Source organism: Macaca nemestrina, chromosome 10 (genome assembly GCF_043159975.1).
Source record: "Macaca nemestrina isolate mMacNem1 chromosome 10, mMacNem.hap1, whole genome shotgun sequence".
In the NCBI taxonomy this organism is placed as follows: Eukaryota; Metazoa; Chordata; class Mammalia; order Primates; family Cercopithecidae; genus Macaca; species Macaca nemestrina.
Window position 1 is genome coordinate 68,217,157 of NC_092134.1, and position 25,852 is coordinate 68,243,008.

The 25,852-nt window shown below is 38.1% G+C and overlaps 2 protein-coding genes across 2 annotated transcripts in view; both read right to left on the bottom strand.

The window, feature by feature from the left end:
* The window catches only part of LOC105473449 (LEM domain containing 3), a 79,048-nt gene extending 53,724 nt beyond the window's left edge, over positions 1-25,324 (bottom strand). The window contains exon 1 of the mRNA XM_011727273.3: positions 23,771-25,324. Coding sequence (XP_011725575.2) covers positions 23,771-25,286 — 1,516 coding nt within the window. The 5' untranslated portion in view covers positions 25,287-25,324. The remainder of the gene's footprint in view (positions 1-23,770) is intronic.
* Positions 25,318-25,852, bottom strand: part of LOC139356480 (MICOS complex subunit MIC26-like) — a 46,325-nt gene continuing 45,790 nt past the window's right edge. Inside the window, 2 exon segments of the mRNA XM_071070575.1 lie at positions 25,318-25,422; positions 25,490-25,651. Of these exon segments, the coding sequence (XP_070926676.1) occupies positions 25,318-25,422; positions 25,490-25,651 (267 nt within the window).

Here is a 25,852-nt window from a genome sequence, read left to right on the forward strand (position 1 = left end):
CAAAACTGCCTATGTAAAACTAATGAAAGACCACAAATTAGGAGGATGAGAGAAGCCCGAATTCTGCTAAGGTACAGACATCAATTACCAGCCATTATCCCGGAGATCACAAGATTTACAACTCCCCCAATTACTTCTACATCAGTATTGTAGAGCCTAAGACTGCCCTTTTGAGATGTCCTTTAAAGCTTTTATGTTTCTGACCACCAACAGCTCCATCCAGACCCATGACTCTTGATTCAACAGGTCCTGTGGCCCCTACCTAGAAGCAGACTCAGCACACAGGGACCATTTCCACACCGCTATGACTGCATCCACAACCAATTAACAGCACTCATTCCCTTGTCCACCAAACTATCCTTGAAAAACCCTAGCCTCCAAATTTTTAGGGAGGTGGATTTGAAAAGTAATAAAACTCCAGTCTCCCATTCAGCTGGCTCTCCATGAATTAAACTCTGTCTCTGTTGCAATTCCCCTGTCTTGATAAATCAGCTCTATCTGGGCAACAAGCAAAACGAACCCAATATTGTTGGTTTAATAAAAACAGCTGTGTCTTCTCAGTTACCAGCTTTAAGCATAATACGAGCATAACATTTTATTTTACCTGCTTTTACTCGTCAAATAAGTTTGTTATCTTTACTAGATGTTTAAGATTATAGAACTATGGGTTCAACCTAAGAACAAATGTGCAAGTGAAAGTGCAGTGTCCAGTTTCCAAGTGCCTTGTTACAGTAGGTAGCTAGTCAAGTATGAGCAAGGCAGGAGAGGCCCCCTCCCCCAAAACACACACACACGCCAGTTATGTTAGGTGACCATCAGGTGATGGCCAAGCAGTTGTTAATTGTCTCTCTAAAACAATAATTAGTTGCAGCCAGCGCCAGGGATAGGCAGTCTACCAATAAACAGAAACACCTGAAACTGGTGATCAGCAGCTTTCCAATAAGATCTCAGGACTTGGGCGAGCGGGCTCCAGCATATGCATTAAGAAGCAACATGGAGGATTTTAACTGATATATGACCTTTCAGGGACATGTGAGTGATAACAGAAAAACACCTCAAATGAGCATGCATACAACTCCAATAAACACATTGCATATGCTGGCCCCTTCCAAGTGCTAGCAGGCCACTGCACATAAAAACAGCCCACCCCAAGGGAAGAATCATGGGAAAAGGGATGCAAGACCCCGGAAGCATGCCACCATATAAAACCCCAAGTCAAAAGCTCAAACCGCACACTTAATCTCTCAAGTCACCCACTTGGCCCTCTTCCAAGTGTACTTTACTTCCTTTCATTCCTGCTTCAAAGCTTTAACTCCTGTTCTAAAACTTGCCTCCATCTCTCCTTCTGCCTTATGCCTCTCAGTCGAATTCTTTCTTCTGAGGAGGCAAGAACGGAGGTTGCTGCAGATCCATATGAATTCGCCGACAGTAACATACTTTGGTGCCATGTCTCTGATACGTTCTGCTGCTAACAGCAACATGTATTATACAGCACAGCAGTAAAACAAACAAACAAAAAAAACAGGTATTTAACTTTTTTAAGATTCTTGCTTTCATGATGACTGCCTAACATGCACATGCTGTAAAAATAGCTAACAAGGAAATAACTTGATAATGGCTAGCTTTGTTTTATGTTATAATACATCTACTTAAAACCAGTTTCCAAAATCTCTGGTAACTTACACCATTGGAGTTTTGCTAAGTTAAAAATAATAAGGGAAACAACTCTGTATGGAGGAAAGTAAGACATGTTTTTGGTTAAAAAAAAAAAAAAGCTATTAAGGTATAAAAGATGTGTTTCTGTTAAGGGAAAAAGTAATTTCCATCCTAAAGAAGAATGACTGGTTGTTCGCAATGGGAAGGAAGAAGGGTATAGGGCAAAACTGAATGCATACGAGAAAACTGCAGACATGTAGAAAAGCAATCGTGAAAAAGGAATTTTATGTGTGGTCAAAGTGGCTAGAAGGTGAATGAATTTTATATTTAAAAGTTATTTTAAAAATGATGAACCTTAATATCAAAAGTAGAGTGGTAACAAAGTTTTCTTAAAGTATTGGTCTGTTTTTGCTTTATTAGGTCTTTGCTTAAGAAAACTGAATTCTCCTAAAAGAGCTAAGGTGCTTTTTTTTTTTTTTTTTAGCAACTATGTAACTTCCTGTATTTGCCTCTTAATTATCACTCTGACTAAATCAGTAGGTATTATTTCAAGTGATCTGTGATCTATTTTAATCAAGTATTTTAAACCTTTGATATTTTTGACAAACTTTCCCAAAATTCTATTCCATTATTCCGTCTTTTTCTTTTTTTTTTTTTTTTTTGAGATGGAGTCTGGCTCTGTTGCCCAGGCTGGAATGCAATGGTGCGATTTCGGTTCACTACAACCTCCATCTCCCAGGTTTGAGCGATTTTCCTGCCACAGCCTCCTGAGTAACTTGGACTACAGGCGTGCAACACCATGTCCAGCTAATTTTTGTAATTTTAGTAGAGACAGGGTTTCACCACATTGATCAGGCTGCTTCCTCCCTCAGCAAACATCTGCCTGCCTCGGCCTCCCAAAGTGCTGGGATTACACGTGTGAGCCACCACTCCCGGCCTCCATTAGGTCTTTTTTACCTCAAACTAACTTTGATAGTTTCCAGGGGATTCCTAGAATATCTCAAAAGAATCTGTTCTCTCTCCTCATAAAAAGGGAGATGTTAAACTAATTAGCCTTAGTTTAAAGGTTAATTATGCTAAATTTACATGGTAAGCACTGTCAAACAAGTAATGATGTTTAACTTTCCTTCAGTTATATTTGCCTGGGTATGTTACTGAGTGTTCTAGAAACGGTATGGAATTCCTACAAATCTGATATGTCCTGTTACGATGTTACCAGTCATAATTTTGATTTTTATGTTAAAATACTGATGTCACAAAAAATAGAATTTCCTTGTCAATTGAATAATAAATTCTTATCATAGCCATTTTAACTCCCGTCATCCACAGAGTTAATTTTTACTCTGACACTTTCCTGAAAGCTTTTGCAAGCAACTATACTCCTAAAGTGTTTCATCTTCAAGGAGATTCATGGAAAAGACTCTGAATAAGTACAAGTTTCTTATAACTGTAAGATTATATCGTTGGTCTGGCTAAGAGTTTCCACAACACTGATGAAGAAACTGGTTCATAAAATTGTTAACCTGACATCAAGCAGAACAGGAATTACATGAGACTGAACGACTAATGAAGAAAAATTATAGGTTTTTTTATGGCCTTTTTGTTTAAAACATTGCTGATTCTGCAATGTTGTGCTTTGCATATTTAAGGAAACTTTTCTCTTAAGCTATCTCTACAACTTTCAATAATTTGGTAAAGTATAACTTTGTGAATGAAGATGAAACACCTTTTCTCAACTATCTGATCCTTCCAGAATTCAGAAACTATAAGCAACTATTTCTATTTTTATGGCAATACAGTGTAAACGAAAAAGTAACTGAGACAAGTCTCAATCAATTTTGAAAGTTTATTTTGCCAAGGTTAAGGATTGCCCATGACACACACTCAGGAGGTCCTGTTAACATGTGCCCACGGTGGTTGGGGTACAGCTTGCTTTTATACATTTTAGAGAGACATAATACATCAATTGAAACATAAGATTTATACTGGCTGGATCTGGAAGACGGGGAAAACTCAAAGCAGGGCTTCCAGGTCATAGGTAGATTTAAACATATTCTGATTGGCAATTGGTTGAAAGAGTTATGACATATAGAAAGGAAGCGGTTGCAGAGACCTAGGTTTTTATCATGCAGATGAAGCCTCCAAGTAGCAGGCTTTAGAGAAAATAGACTGTATATGTTTCTTATCAGACCTAGAGTCTGTGTTGACGTTAATACTGGAGAGGTATAAATGAGGCACATCCAACCCCAACTTAAATGAGGCATGTTCAACCCCCACTTCCCATCATGGCCTGAAGCAGTCTTTCGGGTTAAATGTTAGGGTTCCCTGGCCAAGGAGGAAGTCCATTCAGATAGTTGCAGGGGACCTTCAAATTTTATTTTTGGTTTGCAGTAAATTACTTGCGAAAGTTCAATAAAAATCTGTTCTCTTTGTAACAAGTTATAACTGGAAACACTGGTTGGAAAAACAAGGCTTTTAGCTGGAAAGTCCTATTTGAAAATGTGCGTAGAGTTGGATATGGCCAGTTTTAAAGAACTAAGGTTTACTTTATGAAGCCATGAAAGCCCCTTGGAAAAAAACTGGTGCAGCATGAGGCTTTAAGGGTTTCCTGGCCTTAAGGGTTGCATAAGGCAGGCCCAGTAACTTTAAAAATATTTTGAAGACCTTGAGAAGAGAGGAATTCATCCAAATCTATAGGTAGTGCAGGCAAAGTCTACTGGTAAGTCTTTGGCATGGCTTCATAGCCTAGAGAGGCTTTTAAAGTCTAATCTGAGATGCCTTTAAAATTTCCAGCAAAGCAGATTTAGACAGCCTATATGGTCCATCACTACTCTTGCTGCACGTATGTGAATAACCAAGCCGAGTTTAATGAGACTAGACCTATTATGCAAACAAATTAGCCTTATTGTGATTATCTTTGATAGAAATGGGAGCAGCTGTAGAGAGAAAAATTAGGTTTCAGTAGAAAACTACAGGGCACCCTTGTGCATATCAGATTCTAGTCCTGTTCATTGTCCTTGACATCGTACCTATAAACTTCTTGGTTTCTGACGCCCTACAGGCGGGTATTGGGCAACACTCATCCCTGCTGATGAATGGGCCACTCAGGGAGTTTACCAAAATGCCCAATGCCATAACCAGAAACATTCAAACTGCAAACCAGGAAAATATGCTTTGAGCTCAAATCGAGAAACCTTGACCAACTGCCCTCTGAACACAGAGAGTGAGTTTATGGTTTGTTCTAGCCATCAACCTTTTTATTTTACTTGGTTCTGTGCATGGAGGCCTTGGCTAAAGAGCATACACCAGACCTTTGATGACAGTAGTCCCTCCTCCCTCTTTATGGCAGTTTCACTTTCTGCAGTTTCAGTTACCCCTGGTCAACCATGGACCAAAAACAGATGAGTACAGTAAAATAAGATATTCTGAGAGAGACCACATTCACATAACTTTTATCAGTATATTGTTACAATTCTTCTACCATTGGTTATTGTTTTTAATCTCTTAACTGTGCCTAATTTATAAATTGAACTTTATCATAGGTATGTATTATAGGAAAAACATAGTATATATAGGATTTGGTAGTATCCAGTTTCAGGCATCCACTGTGGGAGTAATGGGGGTCTTGAAACATATTTCCTGTGGGTAAGAAAGAACTACTATTATCCTCCTGATAGTGCCCATTGTCATCTTCCTGATGCACTGTATTCTTTCTAGTGTCTTAAATGAATGTTTGCAGCCACCAGCAATATGCCAAATGGTCTCACCGCAATTAGAAAAACAAAAATAAGATGAACCAAAAAAAGGAATATTGCTTCCATGAGCCTGCCATCATGACTTATGTATTCCATACTGAGACCAAGTAAGTCTGCTATAATGGTGACAGAAAGTGTCATCAATGCTCAAAGTTTTAGTCAAGCACTCAAGATTGAGAGGCTGACAAAAGGAGAGAATTGTTAAAGCAAGTAAGGAGGAAGCCATTAGCCTGAAGATTTTCTCTGTGAACAGAACTCCTCTGTAAGCAAACCAAAACCCAATCCCATGTAAACAGTAAAACAAAACTTAAGCATACCCAATCAGAAACCACCAACTAACTTCTAACAAGGGCCTTTCCACTTAAGTTTTGTCTTACTTGCACATGCAGCCTATAAAAGCTCACTGACCATCACTGCTTTGGAGAGGAGTTCTCTGGACCCCTTCTGGTTCTGAGTGTTGCCCAATTCATAAATCATCCTTTGCTCAAATAAACTGTTTAATTTATTTTGCGTAAAGTTTTTCTTTTAACACTAGGCTACCTCTCCCCGCCTTCAGCTGCTCTCAGTTTCCATGTAGCTTACATAGTGTACTTCAACCCCTGAGTATGATTTTAATGTTTAAAATGTTTAATGGTCCCTAATCCTTTATCCAATATTAACAGAGTCTTAATACTACACTGGAGGGGGGAAAAATTGGCCTTTTTTAGAGACCCTATTGTAGACTCTAAATGTTGAATTTTGCTTTATTCTCTGATTTCAAAAACCTGACTTCAAAAAACTTGATTCATAAAATCTGAATCTGCCAGAAAACAGTTTTCTGGACGAAGTCAGTAAGATTGAGCCTTAATACCATTTTAAATAAACACTGAAGGCATCTTCAAATTCCAGATTAGGACTAAATTCAAACTGATTTTCCTACATACCATTTCTATTTGTTAAGGTCTCTTCAACAAATATTTACTGAGTAACCAAAAACCAGGTGCTAGGGAATACAAAGATGAGAACTCAGAATCTTCCCTAGAGCTGCTGGTAGTACAGTGACTTACTGCCTTGGAGGACAGAGATCCTTTTGAGAATTTAATAAAATTTATGAACCCTTTCCCTGCAAAAATGCATGCATATTCAAATATGTACATATAATTTCAAGGAGTTACTGCTTACCTGGAGTCCATTTATCTCTTCCTTAAGATTGATGGACCACTGTTTTAAGAACTCCTGGTCTAGTAGAATGTGAGAGTTTTTTTTTTTTAAAGGGGGGAAGTGGGAATAATTCCAAGGGAAATCTAAAAAACAAATACATGAAATAATACAAAATTGTGCAGATAGTACAGTATAGGGACAAAGATCCCATAGTGGGAGTCAGATTATCTGTACTCAAATCAGTTCTGCCACTTACTGACTTTGGATGAGTTTCTTAACCTCCCTAGACCTCAATTTCAAGAATTAAGTGAAATAATCCAAGAAAAACTTAGCACAGCACTGAGAGACAGAGGCACACACACAAGCACAGACCTGGAATCCCTTGAACTGAATTGTTAATGTCTCTACAGTTGAAGTCTACATACATCCTCATAGTAAACACTCACTTTCTTAAAACTGTCCTTATAACCAAAAGAGCCCAACTAAAACATTATCTCCCTCAAACCCCTGAAGTAGCTAAAGTAGCTAATATGGCTTAAAGTAGCTAATGGCTTCTAAAACCCTTTTAAACCCTAAGATTATCGTATATAGCAAAACCATTGGTTTCATCTGCTTTTATTTATTCAGTGTATCCTCCCTTCCTGCAGAACAAGGATTAGCAAAAATAAATGAAAAGTATGGCAACAACCCTGTAATAAACTGGTAAAGCTGATTGTGTTAGAACATATGTAAAAGGCCTTACAAATTAAAGCACAAGTAACTTATTTATATTCATATCATGTCTGTCCTAGCCAGCATATGGTCTTAGCAGAATTTTGACTTGCCACTTTAAGTTGTTTTTTTCTTCCAAATTTCCAAACATACTACTATAGCCTATTTAATCTTGCTTTTTAAACATCAAAACCCATACACCATGCTTATATATTTTCACTTAACTACTGTGTTTGTACTATGGTTCTTTATCACTACACACGTACTGATGTAACACCAGTGTCTTTTATTATTTTAACCCTTGAAGAATTTATTAGCCAAAAGGAATTTTAAAGAAAACAGAAGGTGTCAGCAAAAAAAACAAAAAACAAAAAACAATCTAAACCAATCTTGCAGAGTATTATATTCCTATTTTTTTAAATGCATTTGGATTGATATTCTTCCCAAAACAAAATTCAGGAAAAGATCCTCCTAAATCATCCTAGTTTCTCTCATTTCCTAACTCAAATATTAGAATTTTTTAAAAGGTACTGAATATTTTCAAAGTCACTGAGTAATATTTTTATCCTTTTTCCTTCTTAGATAAGATGGCATTAATATAATTTATAGCTATTTTGTATTAAGTTCAACCTTGTACAATTTTTTAAAAATTAAAGAATTTAAGTAAAATACAAATTTTCTTTTAAGTAATGCTTGCTCCATAAGTTATATCATTTAGATGAGTAAGTATCTCTTCATAATAAAAAGCAATGGGCGAAATTAAAAAAAAAAAAAAAATCTGAGGCAAGGAACACTAGCTCCAAAGTTTATGACTTACAATCTAAAGCAAGTTACCCTCTCTGGGACTCTTAGTTCCTCAATGTAAAATGGGATGTTTTGTAACCATGCCCAGCAGCATGAAGAGAGATAGACTCATGTATCTTAGATAGATTAATAAGTCATCTTTTCCCAATCCTAGCATGAAATAAAAAATAGCACGTTTATAAAATAACATAATATACTGCAAATCCAACCTTCATCTGTCTCTACCACAGAGCTACTGGGATAAAATTACAGTTCTTAGGAAGATAGACTTCAAGGCAAGACTCCCCAAGTCTTTTATAATGCCTGAATTTTTCACTTACTGCCAAAAATGTTTTACCAATCAAAGATATTAATAGAATCTGAGTTAATCAAGATCTTGTACAATCACCTGTGAGATTAAGGGGTTACCAGCTGGTAAGTCAGTCATTTCAACACCACAACTGATTCTCTGACATTCAATATGAATGTCTTGAAAATAAATGCTATATATATTATATATAAAATTTATATAAAATCTCCTTGTAACATTCTTTAAGTAATGATTCTCCACTCTTAAAGCAAAAGGACCTCTTCATTTACATCAAGATATTCAGATTCCCCATAACGGTACTTTTGATATCCACTTATTAAGAAAATATGACCAAATTCTACCATGCATACAGTATTTTATATTTTAATCACAGCAGTATTGAAATACCATGGAAAAACAATAGCACAGTATGAAATGTAAATTATTTATTAGGTATTCAGACAAACTTTATAATGGGCACAGTTCCCAAAATGTTCTCAGTCCACAGTTGAAAACTACTGCCATAAATTCTAACAGAAAATGTAGAATTGTAGGCAATCCAGCTACTACACATTTAAGGATAAAGAACAATTTAGAGAGGCAGGGCTAAACTCTTGATTCCATATTGGCTCAATCCTCACTAAAGATAATCACATTACCAAATTTTATCATAAAATCATACAATTTTTATGAACAGAGCTCCGCAATATTATATTATGAATTCATTCAATCAAACGGCTTACCCTAACATTTAAAGTAGATGACTGCCAGGCTTGGTGGTGTGTGCCTGTAGACCCAGCTGCTCAGGAAGCTGAGGTGGGAGGATTACTTGAGCCCAAGGCCCAAGTAATTACTTGAGGCCAGCCTGGGCAACATAGCAAGACACGTCTCTTTCAAAAAGAAAATAAAGTTTCTGAATTGAGGGAATAAGGGAAGTTGGGACTTAATAAAGAGAGAAAGGAGAAGAGGATATGTGAAAGAGGAAAACAGTATGTACAATGGTTAGTGGATGAGCTTTCAAGTCATGTTGCTAAGGTTTTTACCCAACAACATAACTCCATAACTCCTCTCCCTGCCCTATAAACTTGGACAAAGTGATTAACCTAATCCTCAGATTCCTCATTAATGATGGAAAACTAGCCCCTACCTCATAAAACTCTTAAAAACTAAATGAGATACAAAGGAGCATAAAATGTTTACTTGCCAAGCACTCAACAAGTAAACCTATTTCATACAGAAAATGTTGAAGTTATTGAGTACTTAGAAGTTATTGAACCTTTTAAAGTTATTGAGCCAAGATCATATTAAAACAGCAGAAAGCTTAGGCCAGTATAAGTTGGAAAACAACAAAGTATAAGAGAAAACATTAAAAGCCAAAAATAAACTTTCTTTCTCCTCCAACTCTCACAGAACACAATCCATTGCTCTGATTCCCTAAACTTAAACCAATAGTATATTAATGCTAAAATAGGATGTGGTTTTAAATAGGCTTCTGTGGGCTAGCCCAGGAACTTAAAACCAGTGTAGTAAAACATGCTCCAAGTTCAAACAATTGTTTTACACACAATCTGGAAGACAACATATTCAAAAATCAGGGACTGCCTATTTTTCCTTTTGAAATGAAAAAGCTTGTCTTTGTGAGAAAATATTCTCTAGGAATCCAAATGTAATTCAAAGAAATTATTCAAATTAAATAGAACAAGGTGCTAAGTATTAATCCACTATATAACATCCTGTAAAATAACTGAAAAAATATTTACAATTCAAAGAGCATGATAAGAACTTCTCAATTCTTTCTCAGAATGAAGTACTGAAACCCTCAGAAAACTTCTTCATCCAGACATAAGTTTTACTAGACATTAGTTTTCACTTTTGCCAATACAAGCTGAGTTTTCCCTTATCTGTCGCCACGGTCCTGTAATAGACTCAAAGAGCCATCTCTCCATTCTACATGTTTCAAGAATTGTAGAAAGCGGTTTAATGAATGGGAAATGGGGAATGAGTATAAAGGAACATTCTCAATAAGTAACATGAGTAAGGACTTAAAAGACATCACTTCCACTCTAAGCTAAGACGTCCTTTGTGCCTAAAAATAAGGAGAAATTAAATCACAAGTCACTGGCTGAGCAGTGCCAGAACTATAGCTCACTCACCTACCTGCCCAAACCCTAAGTGGCAGTGCTTTAAAACAGTGCAACAGAAACAGAAAACAGGACAGGGGTTTTAGGGTCAGATTTAGCTTTAAATCCTGCTCCTCTACAGACTACCTGTTTAATCTTAGGCAAATTAATATCTCCATACCTCACTGTCTATGTCTAAAATGATAACAAAACTGACATCATAGAGTCATTACAAAGATCTACTGAAAATACTATAGAGAACACTATGCATGGCACATTACAAACATTCAAAAACTGACAGTCATCAGGTCTCATTAAACCAATAATGTAACTCCATAACTCAGAACGGTCCAGACTTGCCTAGTCTGAATCGAGATACACCATGAGTGCAAAATACGTATCGGATTCTAAAGCCTTAATTCAAAAAAGAGCATAAAATATTTCATCAATAACTTTTGTATTGATTATAAAACAGTATGTACAATGGTTAGTGGATGAGCTTTCAAGTCATGTTGCTAAGGTTTTTACCCAACGACATAACTCCATAACTCCTCTCCCTGCCCTATAAACTTGGACAAAGTGATTAACCTAATCCTCAGATTCCTCATTAATGATGGAAAATTAATGATGTCAAAATAATATTCTAGGTATACCAGATTAAATAAAATTAAATAAAATAAATTATTAAAATTAATCTCAACTTTTTTATGTTTTAATGTGGCTACTGTGTCTGGACGGTTCTGGTCTAAACCATCACCGATAACAGTTTCAAATGCAAAATGGGATGGAAATTTCATTATGTGCTTCATATGACTTATCTAAGAGACTGAAGATCCTAATGTACTTTAAATACCTTCTAATTTAAGTAGCATTAATATTCACCTATTGCGCATTCATGGGGACACACGTCATCTTCCCACTTTGATAATAACAGTACTCATGGTATCTTACAAACTAGCTGAAGAACAGCATGTGACAAGTCACCCTTCTGTACCAACTGTATGCATTGTCTGTTCTTCACATAATATTAACAGAATCTTACTCTAAGACCCATCCTCATTCTTAAAAAATGTTTTTCTGTCTCAAATTCAGTACTACATTTTGGATCAAAGCAATGTATCCCATCTCTGACCTTCCTATCAGCAAATCTACCTTTTAGTGAATAGCAAGGCTACAATCCAGTTTCAAGTTGTGTCATCACCTGTTTAATATAGCTGCAAAAAAAAAAAAAAAAAAACACATTATTTCTCAGTCCTGGAGATAAGGAAGGCACTAATTATGTAATGTGAAAAGATACTCCCTTTTATCTGCTCAAATGGCTTGAGAGAAAGGTTTAAAAATACTGATAAGGACTATAAATTTAGCCAACTCTATTACTTATTAACATTACTGACTGGACATGTCATAGTGCTGAACATGTGTTACTTAAACTACTATAGATGTTAAGTCCTAACTTATAATATTAAAATTACAGTTACGTATCACTCCAAATTTCTCCAAAGCATTTCTACAGACATTATCACAGCAGTTCCCTACAAAAATCACTGGCTGGAAGTAAAGTTGATTTTACCATACCCTCATTTAACAGACACAAAAAACAAGGCCCAGAGGTTATATGTATCTTGCTTGCCCAAATAAAGCTTGCAGCTAACAATAAGATAAAGTATAAAAAAATTCTACTGCTGCCTGGTAGTTAATACTGTGAACTCTAAAGTTAGATCTTGGGTTCAAATGCTGGCTCCAACACGTAGTAGCTGTGGGACCTTGGACAAATCACTTGTAACCTTATTCCCTCTATCTTTCCATTTTCTCACAGACATAGTATGAGTAGTTACCCGCATGAAAATTAAAATAAAATGCTCACACACACTGAAAATTCTCAATAAATGTTTGCTCTTATCACCTAAGGCTTTAAAATCTGAAAGAAGGGACATTTAGAGATGAAATTTTTAAAAAACCAAAATAACACTGCTGTCAAAAGGATAAGAATATTTCTAGAACATCATGAACCATAATCATAAATGTTCAGATTTTATAACATTTTCATTTTTGGCAAATTCATTCTTCATGTCTCTTCCTTTTTTAAAAATTACTCCTAAAAACCTGCAAGAAATAATAAAACCTACATTTATTAAAATTGTGTGGTTTTAAAGGTAGAATTCCCAATTGAGAAAATGATAATACAGAAAAGGTGAAAGGAATGATCAACACACATTACTTCAATTATCCAACTATTTCTTTTGTGTACATATCCACTGTGGTAAGCTTTACCAGATGGTATACTCGAATTTACAGAAACTAATTTTTAAAGTATGTTTCCTAAGTCACAATATATAAAAATCTGATATATTGTTGCATGGTAACAAAATCCCAATCTGAAGGCTAGCTAGTGCAGAAATATTTAGGAGAAAGGAGAGAATGCCAGCCAAAGTGTGGGGAGAGTGTCACTCCCATAGTTCTAAAAAGTATGATATATACTTATCTTCTGGTATTACCTGGTACATAGTATAGGTGCTCAATAAATAATCTGAGTGAATGGGTGATTGAATGAATAAATGAGTAGGAGAAACTTAATGTTTCTTCAAATGAACTAAATCAAACAAGAAAGCATTTGTGATCCCATGGGAGATACACTTATAAACCAAGGAAGTCATTAATAAGGCTGACCAAGGTTCCAAGTCATAGCTCAGAGGCTAGAAGTAGATATTCCAAGATTCCCCTCACCTCCTAATTAATTTCAACAATCCTCTTCATATGCTTTGAAAATTTTACCTTGGTGAACTCCTACAGAGCAAAAGCATCCTTTGTAAGTATAGCGTGCTTTCAGGAATTAGTCATAGTGAGCAAATTGTGTGTGTGTGTGTGTGTGTGTGTGTGTGTGTGTGTCTGTGTGTGCGCGCGCGCGTGTGTGTACATACTCAGATATATATGAGCTAACTGAAAAACAAAATTAATTTTCTGCTATGTGCTAAAATACTCATTTGCTACTAAAGGGTTTTCTCTATTCATGTCACATTCAGGGCAGGACAGCAATTGCTGGTGCATACTTACTACCCAATTAGTTCAGGAGAGCTGAACTAAACTCTTGCATAGTTTTACAACCAAGCCTTGTTTTTAAACTTTAGCTTGTCATTTGATAGTAACATAGCTGTAAAGATGAATTCAGAAGTCATCTTGCAAAAGCATTTTAAGTAAAAAGGTGTGCAAAAGCACAAAGCAATAAATCTGCTACCCAGGAAAAATTAAGTGGTATAATTTTAAACTATACCTCGAAATAAAAGAAAATCAAGACAAATGAAAAGTAATTCACGATGGCTTCCATATGATAGATGCATTATTCTATTTTTAGAGATTACCTGTTACAATAATTTTTATAACCTTTTTGAAGAGCTAATTTCCTTAGAAATATATTTTTTAAATAATCACATTAAATGTGCAAAATAAATTATTACGATCTAACTTTTCTTCCTGATCAACTCTTGTTTAAAAAAATTTTGGTAGTATTGTTAATAAATAATATTATTAACTATATATATATGATATAATGTATAAACTGATGCAGTTTAAACCACAGATTATTAAAACAGTGAAATCCAAAGGTTACTGGTCAAATATACTGCTACTGGTTCACTTTAAAATCTATGTTAAGGCTGGGCACTGTGGCGCACACCTGCAATCCCAGCACTTTGAGAGGCCAAGGCGGGTGGATTACTTGAGGTCAGGAGTTTAAGACCAGCCTGGCCAACATGGTGAAACCTCATCTTGACTAAAAAATACAAAAATTAGCTGGGCATGGTCCCATGTGCCTGTAATCCCAGACACTTGGGAGGTGGAAGCAGGAAAATCACTTGAACCTGGGTGGTGGAGGCTGCAGTGAGCAGATACTGCACCACTGCACTCCAGCCTGGGCGACAGAACGAGACCCTGTCTCCAAAAAAATAAAAAATAAATAAAATCTATGTTAAAAATAAATTCTAAATATGAAAATCAAAATCCAAAGTTATAAGCAAATAACTGTCATAACAATTTCCACAATTAATATTAAGCTATGTTCCCAAATTAAATGGCAGCAATTTTTAGTGTATAATCAATACAAGATTAAAATACATTTTTTAAAAAAACGTTATTTTAAGTTCTGGGACACATGTGCAGGATGTGCAGGTTTGTTACACAGGTAAACACGTGCCATGGCGGTTTGCTGCACCTATCAACCCATCACCTACGTATTAAGCCCAGCATGCATTAGCTATTTTTCCTGATATTCTCCCCACCCTTAGAATATATCTTTATTCTAATTTAGATTATATCATTAGTAATAAAATTTTCACAAAGAAGTCAGTAGTACTTATTAACAAGTATATTTTGGAGGAGAGTTCCAACAGTTTAAGGTGTCTTTCTCTTTTAAACAACTTATAAACTATATAATTATCTTTGCACTGAGGATAGAAATTTCCTTTTATTTATATAACGTATTTTTCAGATAGGTAAAGTTAATACTGAATAACCAATGAGCAAGGAGAAGCAAGCTTTAAGAACTTCCCAACTCTTAGGAATCATGAAAATAATTTTTTAAAGTGTCCCTGAAATTATCAAACACATCCTTTCCATTAAAACGAATATGAGTATAAAAGGAAAATACAAAGTTTATTTAAAAGGAGCAAAAAAGGGGGAACAAATGTATGAAAAGGTCTTTATATCCTAAAAATGAACAATGGAAAGAACAAGTTGTAAGTGGTAATACAAATCAAAAGATCACTTTCCCTACCAGTTTTGAGACTGTGCAAATATTTTAAAAATTAGAAACAGTTTTCATATTGTATTATTGTTCTATGTATTACATATTATAGTTTGTATTATAGCAGATGCCCCCTCCCCTTTAATTAATCTAAAACCTTAAGGATAAAAAGTTCCATGTGATTCATAATTGTTGGATGAATACCACTTTTCCTAAAGTTGTTAGGTTTCAAAGATTATTCCTGGCACTTCTAGGATTTTATGAATCTATACTCTTCACAGTTTTCTAATAACAATAATAGTAGAGAACATATATCAAGTCCTTATTTATACATATTAAAAGGCAATCTAGAAGAACGGTTAAGAGCCACTATCTGAGTTCAACTACTGCTGCTTCACTTACTAGCTACAAGACCCTAGGTGAGTTACTTCTCAGTTACTTCTCCATTTACTTATAAAATGGGATAAGTACCTACCTCATAAGGATTAAATAATAATTGTTTAGCTCAGTGCCTGGTACACAGTTAATGCTACATAAGGGTTAGTTATTATTATTACTATGTGCCATGTATAAGTTTTACTTTACACACGTTACTTCAATAATTCTCATTTAACCTATTTTCCAGATGAGGATACTGAAGTTTACAACAGCTAAGCAACTTGCCTTAGTAAAAAAAAACCTAGCAAGTGGAAGCGCCAATACTGACATCTAAGTTCTCTGATAGCTATGCCAATGTATCCTCAAACTAGTCTCCGTGGATATATCTGTAGAGATTCACAAGTTTTTCCTCTGATTATTTTTAATTTTAAATCATTCTAGGGAAAATTTTCAAATGAAAAACATCTTCATAGAGTAGACTTTAATTTCTGAAATCATCAAACTGGTATACGCAAATCCCTGGCATTCATGGGAATATTCTCATAGATCTAGGATTTTTTTTTTTTTTTTTTTTTTTTACAAAGCAGTCAACTCGTAAAACGTCAAACATAACACAGAGCTTTCATTCTTCAAGAATGAGAGAATAGGCCAGCCACTATGGCTGACACCTGTAATCCCAGCACTTTAGGAGGCGAAGGTAAGAGGATCGCTTGAGCCCAGGAGTTCAAGACCAGCCAGGACAACAAAGTGAGACCCTATCTCAACAAAAAATACAAAAAATTACCAAGTGTGGTGGTGCAGAGCTATAGTCCCAGCTACTCAGGAGGCTGAGCTGTGAGGATTGCTTGAGTCCTGGGAGGTTGAGGCTGCAGTGACCCATGATCACACCACTGCAATCCAACCTGGGTGACACAGCAAGACCCTGTCTCATGTTGGGAAAAAAAAAAAGAATGAGAGCAACAACTATTTTTCAAAATGCTTATTCCCCATATTCATTTTAGATACCAAGTTCGGTTGGGACCTTTTGGCTAGTCTACTTTAAAAAGTAAAAGTTTTTTTTTTTTTTTTTTTTTTTGAGACGGAGTCTCGGTCTGTCGCCCAGGCTGGAGTGCAGTGGCCGGATCTCAGCTCACTGCAAGCTCCGCCTCCCGGGTTCACGCCATTCTCCTGCCTCAGCCTCCCGAGTAGCTGGGACTACAGGCGCCCGCCACCTCGCCCGGCTAGTTTTTTGTATTTTTTAGTAGAGACGGGGTTTCACTGGGTTAGCCAGGATGGTCTCGATCTCCTGACCTCGTGATCCGCCGGTCTCGGCCTCCCAAAGTGCTGGGATTACAGGCTTGAGCCACCGTGCCCGGCCAGTAAAAGTATTTTTTAAACGACAATGACATAAAACATGTTACCTCTTTGTAACAACCGGTCTTGGTTTTAAAGAAAACAACAACACATTAAAAGAACAAACAAACATTTAAAAGTATTCCTTTAGTAAACAGTACTAGTACTCACATTCAGCACCAGTCTCTCATCTTCACTCCAATTCTGTATCTACAAGAGCCTTCAAGAATTTTTCACTGAACAACTCAAATAATAAGTCCTAAGTAAACTCATTTTCCCTAGACCACTTTTCCCCAAACAAGATCCCTCTTCAACATCTCTAATTCCTCCAATGACATTAACATTCTCACAGTCATCCAGGTTCATGGCCAGAATAATCTTTGACTCCTATCTCTACTTTATTCTCTATATTCAAAACCATACGTCTTTCTTCAAATGAATTATGTCGTTCAGAGGCCCAACTCCATTCCCACTTATCAACCTCCTTCAGGTTTCATCACCCTACTCCTTCCCTCCAATCCTATCACTATCTACACCATCACCTGTTTATCCTTCTTAAAAGACCAATTCGATCATGCTTGTCCTCTGCTTTATAACCTCTATGAACTCCATTACTCAACCTACAGAATAAAATCCAAATGTTGAATTTAGAGCTTCTGATCATATAAGACCAATCATTTGAGAATTAACAGTGAATTCTCCCCTTTTATACAAGTGTGTCACCACATAATATCCCGTATGTTTCTTAGCCATTTCCTATTACTGTTATTAGTGGTGTGGAGGCTTCTACAGAAATAAGATTTCTTTTACATATCCTTACAAGACACTAAGTAGATAACCAATTACTGAGTTAGATATTATGAGTTAACAGTGCATATATACTGGGTACCTGATATGTGATCATTTATTCAACAGATATTTGCTGAATAATGAATCTGTGCTGAAGATACTAATGTGACTACCATCTACTAAGAGATTTCCACGTGCCAGACAACACTAGTTTAGATGCATTATCTCACTTAATACAAGTCATCCTGAGACAGTATTATCAATCTCATTTTTAGTATGAGGCAATTATATCTCTAGTATAGTCTACTTTAAAAAGTAGAGCCAAAATCAGAACTGAGTAAAAAGTCTGTACTCTTTAACACTGTATTCTACTCCTATAGAAAGATTACTCTAAAGAGAGGAGCTGTAATCTATTTGGCATGACGGACACACAAATATAATACTTTGCCCTAAATACTATGAAGGATGCATTAATGTCTTATTTGAGCACAAAATGATGGGCCAAACCCTAGGGTAAAAAGACAGAGAGTCAGAGATGTCTGGAGATGACATATTTAAGAATGAATCACAGTTACACAATAAAGAAACAACATTCCCAAAAAAGGGGATAACTTGTGCAAAGGTAGAAAAGCACAAATTTCATTACTTAGAGAACATCAAGTAGTTCAGTTTTCTAGAAAGTAAGTGTGATAAGGGGGACTGGTAGAAAGGGCAAGTATAGTCAGATCTTGAACAGTTTAGCCAAGGAGTTTAGATTCTGGCCAATAACTAACAGAAAGCCATTGTGTAATTTTAAACAAGAGGGGATGATCACATTTGTGCTTTAGAACTACTGCTCTGTACTGACAAACGGACTGGAAGACCTAAAGCCTAGAAGCAGGGACACCATTTTAGGTTACTAAAAGAGTTCAGCCAAGAGACTAACCTAGAACAGTGGCGAGGAACAGAAAAAGACTGATTCAAAAGATACACAGGAAACAGAACTACAGGACTTGGTAACCAATTAGGTTGGGGGTTTGGAGGAAGGTGAGGGAAAGTAAAGAATCTAGGTAAATCCAAGGTTTCTCTCTTGAGCTCTGTCTGGGTGGATGGAAGCACCATTAACTAAAACAGGGAAGAGGAGCAAAAACAAGATAAATATAAGGAAAATGTCAGATGGTATTGGTACATACTTCTAGTATACCCAAAACATGTCTAGTAAACAAATAGGTATACCTAGATCTCAGGAGAAATCCAAGGTAAAAATACAAAACGAAGATAATGGCCAGGAGAGTGAATGAAACTTCCTAGAGAAATGTGTACAATAGGAGACAGCCAAAGATCAAGCTGTGGAGACCACCAATATTTAAAACAGGCAGACAGGAGTATGAAAACTAAGAGAGAGTAGTGATACAGAAGCTTAGAAAGGAGAAAGTTTCATGAAGAAGGGAGCTGTCAATGCACTAAACATACCAAAGAGATGAGGATTTGAAAATTGAGTAACTGGTGACTTGAAGAAGAGAGGTAGCAGAGGAATGGCTGGTGAAGAAAGCTAAACTAGACAGGGTTGAGTGAATGGCAGGGAAGAAAATAGAGGTAGAAAGTTTGAGAAGAGAGTAACAACTAGAGAAGAAAAGAGCATTGAAGAGCAACATTTTTAGAATGATAGAGATTTTAGCATTTTTATACAATGAGAAAGGGACTAGTGGAAAATGAGATTTTAAAGTTATACCTCTGTACTTAAAATTAGTATATGGAAAAGTTACCCATAATACAATGTTAAGTGAAAAAACAAGTTGCAGAACATGTATGCTATAATGTCACTTAAAATTCTGACTCCTTTCAACGCCCCTCAAGGTGTTTAGGTCTTTACGATCTGGCCCATACCTACCTCTAACTTCACAGCATGCCATTTTCCCCTTCATTCATTATGTCCCAGCAACACTGGCCATTCTTTTTGGTCCTTCAACACACAAGGCTGTTCTTGCCTCAGGAATTCTGCACTTGCTGTTACTTCTGCCAGAATGCTCTTCTCCTGATCAAAGGCTAGTTCCTTCAAGTCATTCATATCTCAGTTCAAACATCCTTCCTCAGAGAAGTCTGCCTACCTTTATGTAATATTGCATATCTCTTCACCTCAGCCCCAAAAAGTTACCAGCAATACCTTGTGTTAGCAACTACCATTATCTGAAATTCTTATTTACTTGTCCATTCCCCTCGTAGAAGTGTAAGCTCTGTAACAGAGATTTCATCTTCCACATATGCAACATATTGTTCGCCACATATCCCTGCTGCTTAAAATAGTACCGGGCACATAGTAGACACTCTGTTTTTGAATGAAAATCTGTACGCACACACATATACACACACACACACAGATGTATTTACATGAAAAATATTAAGGAAGGTCAGAAAGGATCTTAATACTTGAACTTATTTATATGGGGGCAGCATGAGGCTAGGAAGAGAGGCATACAATAACCATTCACTGTTTCCTTCATCTCTATTCAAACTTTCTGTAGAAGTCACGTCTTTTGTAACTGAAAAAAAAAATTAATAATGATCATATGAGCCTAGGACAGTTGATCTACTCTGCTTCTCTATTTTCATTTGGTGGGCTATAATGATTTAATCGCCTGTGGAACAAGTGACTACTCTGACTGCAGGTTGATCCTTGAGTTGTTTTGGTATGGCAGTTCAAAGTTAGAATCTTAAACCTTGGAGCTGGAAAGAGCTTAGGGATCATCTAATCCAACCCCCTAGTTTTATAGATGAGGAAGAAGAGACTTACAGCAATTCAATTAATAAAAAATAGGGTATTGATGAAAAAGTTTCAAAGACTATATGATTAAGAACAATTTAAAAGACTAATCTATTATATGTTATATGTAATTTAAAGAACTAATAAAAGCCTCCTAAAAGTTACTCTCACATATAACCTACAATCTTCTGGTGAAAACTATTGCTCAAAGTACAAGGATTTCCCTAAGCATATTATTTGACCAACGAACTCCACGGTTAAAGCATCATAATATAACAAAGGATATCGAATACGTGTGTGTGTGTGTGTGTGTGTATACATATATATATGGAGTGAAAATGTTATTCACTCTTGATACCCTAACACTGTTAGGTGTGCAGACTAACTGAAGTTAGGCACTTCTTTCCACAGGGTAGACATACAATATGTCAAGTATATCATACATTAAGGATTCATCATACTTTGATTCAAATTTCTGTATTAATTTCTATAATGTGTATTTAATGGGATAAAAACCAAATGTTAAACAGGTAAGAAATGCACTACTATATCATTTATAGAAATGTCTTAACTATTTCTCTCTCTAGTTTACCAGGAATATAACAAATTTTGTCTACACTTCTGAATAATACCACCTTATGCTTAACACACTGTCTCACTTGACCCTCACAACCCCACAGACAGCAGATATTGTTATTTCCATTTAGTATATAAAATGAGGCTCAGAGATTAAGGAGCTTGACCACAGTCATTCAGACAAGTCCTAGAACCTAGATCCTCTACTTCTTTGTTCTTTCCAACACCCAGATTACTTCACATTTACCATTTACTAAAATGTAAATATAATTTCCTTCCTTCCTTATCCGTGAAGGTGAAGAGTACCAAAATCCTAGCATTCCTATCCTATTCTACCTGAACTTTTAGTACATCACATTAGTCATTCATCTTAATACTGATGAGAAAGATGTGAAAGTCACCTTAACTGAGAATTGTGCTTATCAATAATTCTGTATGAAATCCTACCAGTCAATTACTTTTTTTTTTTTTTTTTTTTTTTGAGATGGAGTCTTGCTCAGTAGCCCAGGCTGGAGTGCAGTGGCGCGATCGCCCACCACCACACCCGACTAATTTTTTTTTGTATTTTTAGTAGAGATGGGGTTTCACCATGTTAGCCAGGATGGTCTCGATCTCCTGACCTCGTGATCCACCCACCTCGGCCTCCCAAAGTGCTAGGATTACAAGCGTGAGCCACCGTGCACAGCCGTCAATTACTTTCTTAATCATAATAAAGGTACCCACTTATTTAGAAAGTTCTCTACAAACAATACCCAAAACTGTTAAAATGGTCTTTATAGTTGGAAATAAAATCTGAAACCAAATCTTAGCCTTACTACTAACTGTTCAACACTCAGTGCATTTCTTAACTTAGTATCATCCTCATCCAAAAAATGAGGATAATACCACCTGCTTCTGTGAGATGCTGGGAAGATGAAATGGTACAATAGATGTAAAACAATTAGCTCTTAGAAAATGGCCAGATCTGCTAACATGGTGAAACTCCGTCTCTAAAAAATACAAAAAAGAAATTAGCCAGGCCTGGTGGCACGTGCATATAGTCCCAGCTACTAGGGAGGCCGAGGCAGGAGAATCGTTTGAACCCGGGAGGCGGAGGTTGCAGTGACCAGAGATCGTGCCACTGCACTCCAGCCTGGCGACAGAGAGAGACTGTCTCAAAAAAAAAAAAGAAAAAGGCCAGATCTTATAGCTGTTAGAAACACAGATGCAGATAGCTACTGCTGATAGGCAATGTCATTTAATTTATGTGAACTTTTACTAGTTGAACTTCTAGTGTGCCCTTATTTTTTTTCTCCCCAATATTTGGGGCAGGACACAATACACTCATGCTCCCAGGGAACAAATTAAAGTGAGAGCTGAATTTCATTCTTGTTCTAACCCCTGTAATTAAGCAATAGAGTAATAATCTATTATTTGACTGTCTTGGAATTGGCTATATCAAAGCTTACACTATTTTGACTCCTATTCTTTATCTGAGTTGGCTAAATGCATCTTTCACTCTATTTTGAAATAAAACTAATAAGCCAACTTTATGAATACAAATAAAAATACGGTGAATTCATCTTGGGTGAAAATAGGAAGGCTTCAGGGGGAATGCAGAGAGAGACCTAACACTGAGAAATTATGTATTCAGAAGTCCATTTTGTACTAATTTACTTTCTCTTTTAATCTTCACAAACATCATTCTAGTCAATAGAGGCCTCATTTTATAGATTAGGAAAGTTCAGAAGCTTTAACTCTTACTCTCTCCCTTTTGCTCAAGGTGCTTAACCACTTTAACCTACAAGAAGGCTCTCTTGCTCAACTCAAGGTCCTTCCTCTTACAATCTGCTCAGAATGGTCTCCTGTTTCTCAACAAGGCTGTCTCCTGCTTCAGGTCTCACCTCAAACAGTACCTCCTCCGTTCAATCTAAAGCAGTGTACACCTACGTCAGTGTAGTGTGGTAAGTTTTTTTTAAAAAAGGAAAAAAAAATAAAGTTGTGTACTTCAATTACTCATCTTTATTTCCTTCGCAGAACACAAAATGGTCTGTATTCATCTTCTTTTTGTGTTTAAGGGCAGAAATACTTTGATAATGACAATGAACACACCTACCTACAGTCATTTAGCAAGTAAATAACAGGACCTGGAAACCAATCCAAGGAAATCTGACTGCAAGCTCCTGCACTGCCCTACCACTACTTTTTGTACAGATGACAGGGAAAGTGCTTTGGGCTGGGAAATAAATTAAGAGGTGTGCCTTGCTGCTTTTTTATATTCATTCACTATTAAGAAATTATACATATAGTTAATACGACAAAATATTTAACCCGAATTTATGCATACAGTTAATACTACATTGCCTACTAGAATCACAACTCAATTTGAAAAAACACTACATTTATAATGTGCCTTATCCTAATACTTCAAATTTGTTGAGTGATTGGCATCTGCGCAAATATTTAGGGCTAAAAGAAAACTGTCACATATACAAATGAGTTTTACTAACAAGCTTATAATATTCTTTTAAAAATTGTTTTGAATTTCACAATACATCATGCAGAAAACTTAACATCAGTCATATGATATCATTTCGATAATGGTATTCTTTCTTAAAGAAAGATGACACATGCACTGACTGTTACGTTTTTGCTGTCAAACCATGTTCTTGCAGGTAAGTCAGTTCATGTAAAACGCTAAACGCGGCTAAAGCGGACCACTAACAACATTCCCTTTGTTACCTTACCCACAGATTTAATACTTACTGCTGAGTTCTCCATCCTCAGATACTCCTGTCCCTCTCATTCCTAGGTATGTCAGTCCCAGTATTAGGAAAAATAAGCAGGCAGCAGTTAAGAGAAACATCGACAAGTAGTGGGCACTGAAACTCCCTGTTGGGGACACCTCCTCCCGTTTAAATTGCTGGAGAAGTTCCTCTTCGGGTTCGGAAAGCTTCGGTTTGTTGTATGTGTTTTTCAGGTAGGTATGATTGGAGCCCGTATGATTGGCGTGGTTGATCCTGAGTGAACTAGCGGCGGCCACCGCCGCACTGGGAGGGAGGCTGTTAGAATAAATCCTGGGAGAGTCCACATTGAAGGCCCCACCGCCAATATGATTATTGGTTTTCAGAAGGGAGCCTGTTGACGAATCCAAGGTTGAGTCCATGTCAGTAAGTGGCGGGGGCAGGAGTGGGGTCAGTTTCTTAGCGTTAACACGGTATCTAGGAACCGGGCTGGAGTCCACTTGATCACACCCTCCTCCCTGCTCCGCCGCCTCTTCGAGGTTTCGGCTCCTGTCTAGACTCCCGGCAGCCGCCGCCCTGTCATTCATCGCGTGTCCTCCCCCTCCCTGAACTGAAGTCTCCAGCCTGCCGCCGGCCGATTTAGCAGTCAGCGGGGAGAGAGGCTTACTATGGGTTCGTCTGGGCCGATGCCGGGAAACGGAGTCGTCCTTTAATACCTGTCTGCTGGAGGCCACGTCGTCGTCGTCCTCTTCCTCTGAGTCCGAATAGTTTTCCCGGCAGCTGTAGGGGACAAGCCGGCTGCCATTCACGGTCCGGCTCGCCCAGAGCGGCTCCTCGGCCTCCGGGTCCCTCTCCTCACCGTCCTCTCCCTCCCCTTCCTCGTCCTCCACTGCTCCATCTTTCCCCGGCGGGGTCTGCAGGTCGGGGCCCGCCGGCCTCCTGGCCCCCCACCACGAGTGGGGCTTCCTTCGCTCGGCAGAGTTGCTGTTAGTCACCTCGCTGGCGGCCAGGGGCGCCGGCGGCGCTTTGAGCCCGCGGTACTGGAGCGAAGCCCGGTCTTTCCTCCCGCCGCCGCCGGCCTGGTCCCGGGGACTGGCCTCCACGTCCGACTCGTCCGAGCTGAAGCCCAGCAGCACTTTGCTGCCAGCCGTGGGGGCGGCGGAGGCGCCCCCGGGCCCTCCCAGGAGGTTCTCCGAGCCGGAGGCCGAGATTCGGCACAGGCCCCCAGGAGTCCGTAAGTAGGAGAGGTCGCCCGCGACTGGCCGGACCCCCATCCCCGCGGCTGCTGCCGCCGCTGGTCCCGCGGCTACGACCGTGGCGGCTGCCGTGTTATTGTTATTACTGTTCCGCGTCTTGTTGCCGCGGCCCCCCGACCGGTGCTGTTGCTGCTCTTCCTCTCGAAGCTTCTTCAGCTTCTTGAGGTAGACCGGGCGGGTGCTCTCCGTCACTGGTCCGGGAGACAGGCCGTAACGGCGGAGCTGAGAGAAAAGCTCCTCATCCGAGAGCTGCTGAGGTGCCGAAGCCGCTGCCGCCGCCATTTTCTCTCCAGGGTGTTTTACAAGCTCCGCGCTACCGGAAGTGACGCGCCGCCCTAGACCCTGAACTAGACCGCGCGGCGTCGCCCTCCCAGCGCCGCGGGCGTCTCCGCCAATGGGAGGCGCGGGAGGAGCTCACCTGAGCGGGAAACAGCCACCTGAGCAGCGCGCGGCTCCCACGGCGGAGACTGTTTCTACTCTCTCACCTTGAGGTGTCGGCGCATTCTCCCCGCTCTTCTCTGTCTCATCTCCAGCTGTTCTCCGCCCTGCCCTTCCAAGCGCCGTTCCCAGGAGCTGTCTCTTACTAAACCACACCTTGACCTCTCCTTCCTAGGTTCCTGCCACCGGGCAGTAATAATTGAAATTACCTTGAAGTTCATGGCATAAGTTTTCTTTACATCTGGATTCCCACTGCCAAGGAAGCCTAGACCTACTGAAAGAAATTCTGCTGGCCAGACTAGATTGGCAGCTTTCCCGTCTGACTTCAGGTTGTCTATTTTCAGTTCGTCTTTCGCTTGACTTACCAAAAAAAAAAAAAAATTGACTTTCTCTCACTGCTCTTGAGAAGC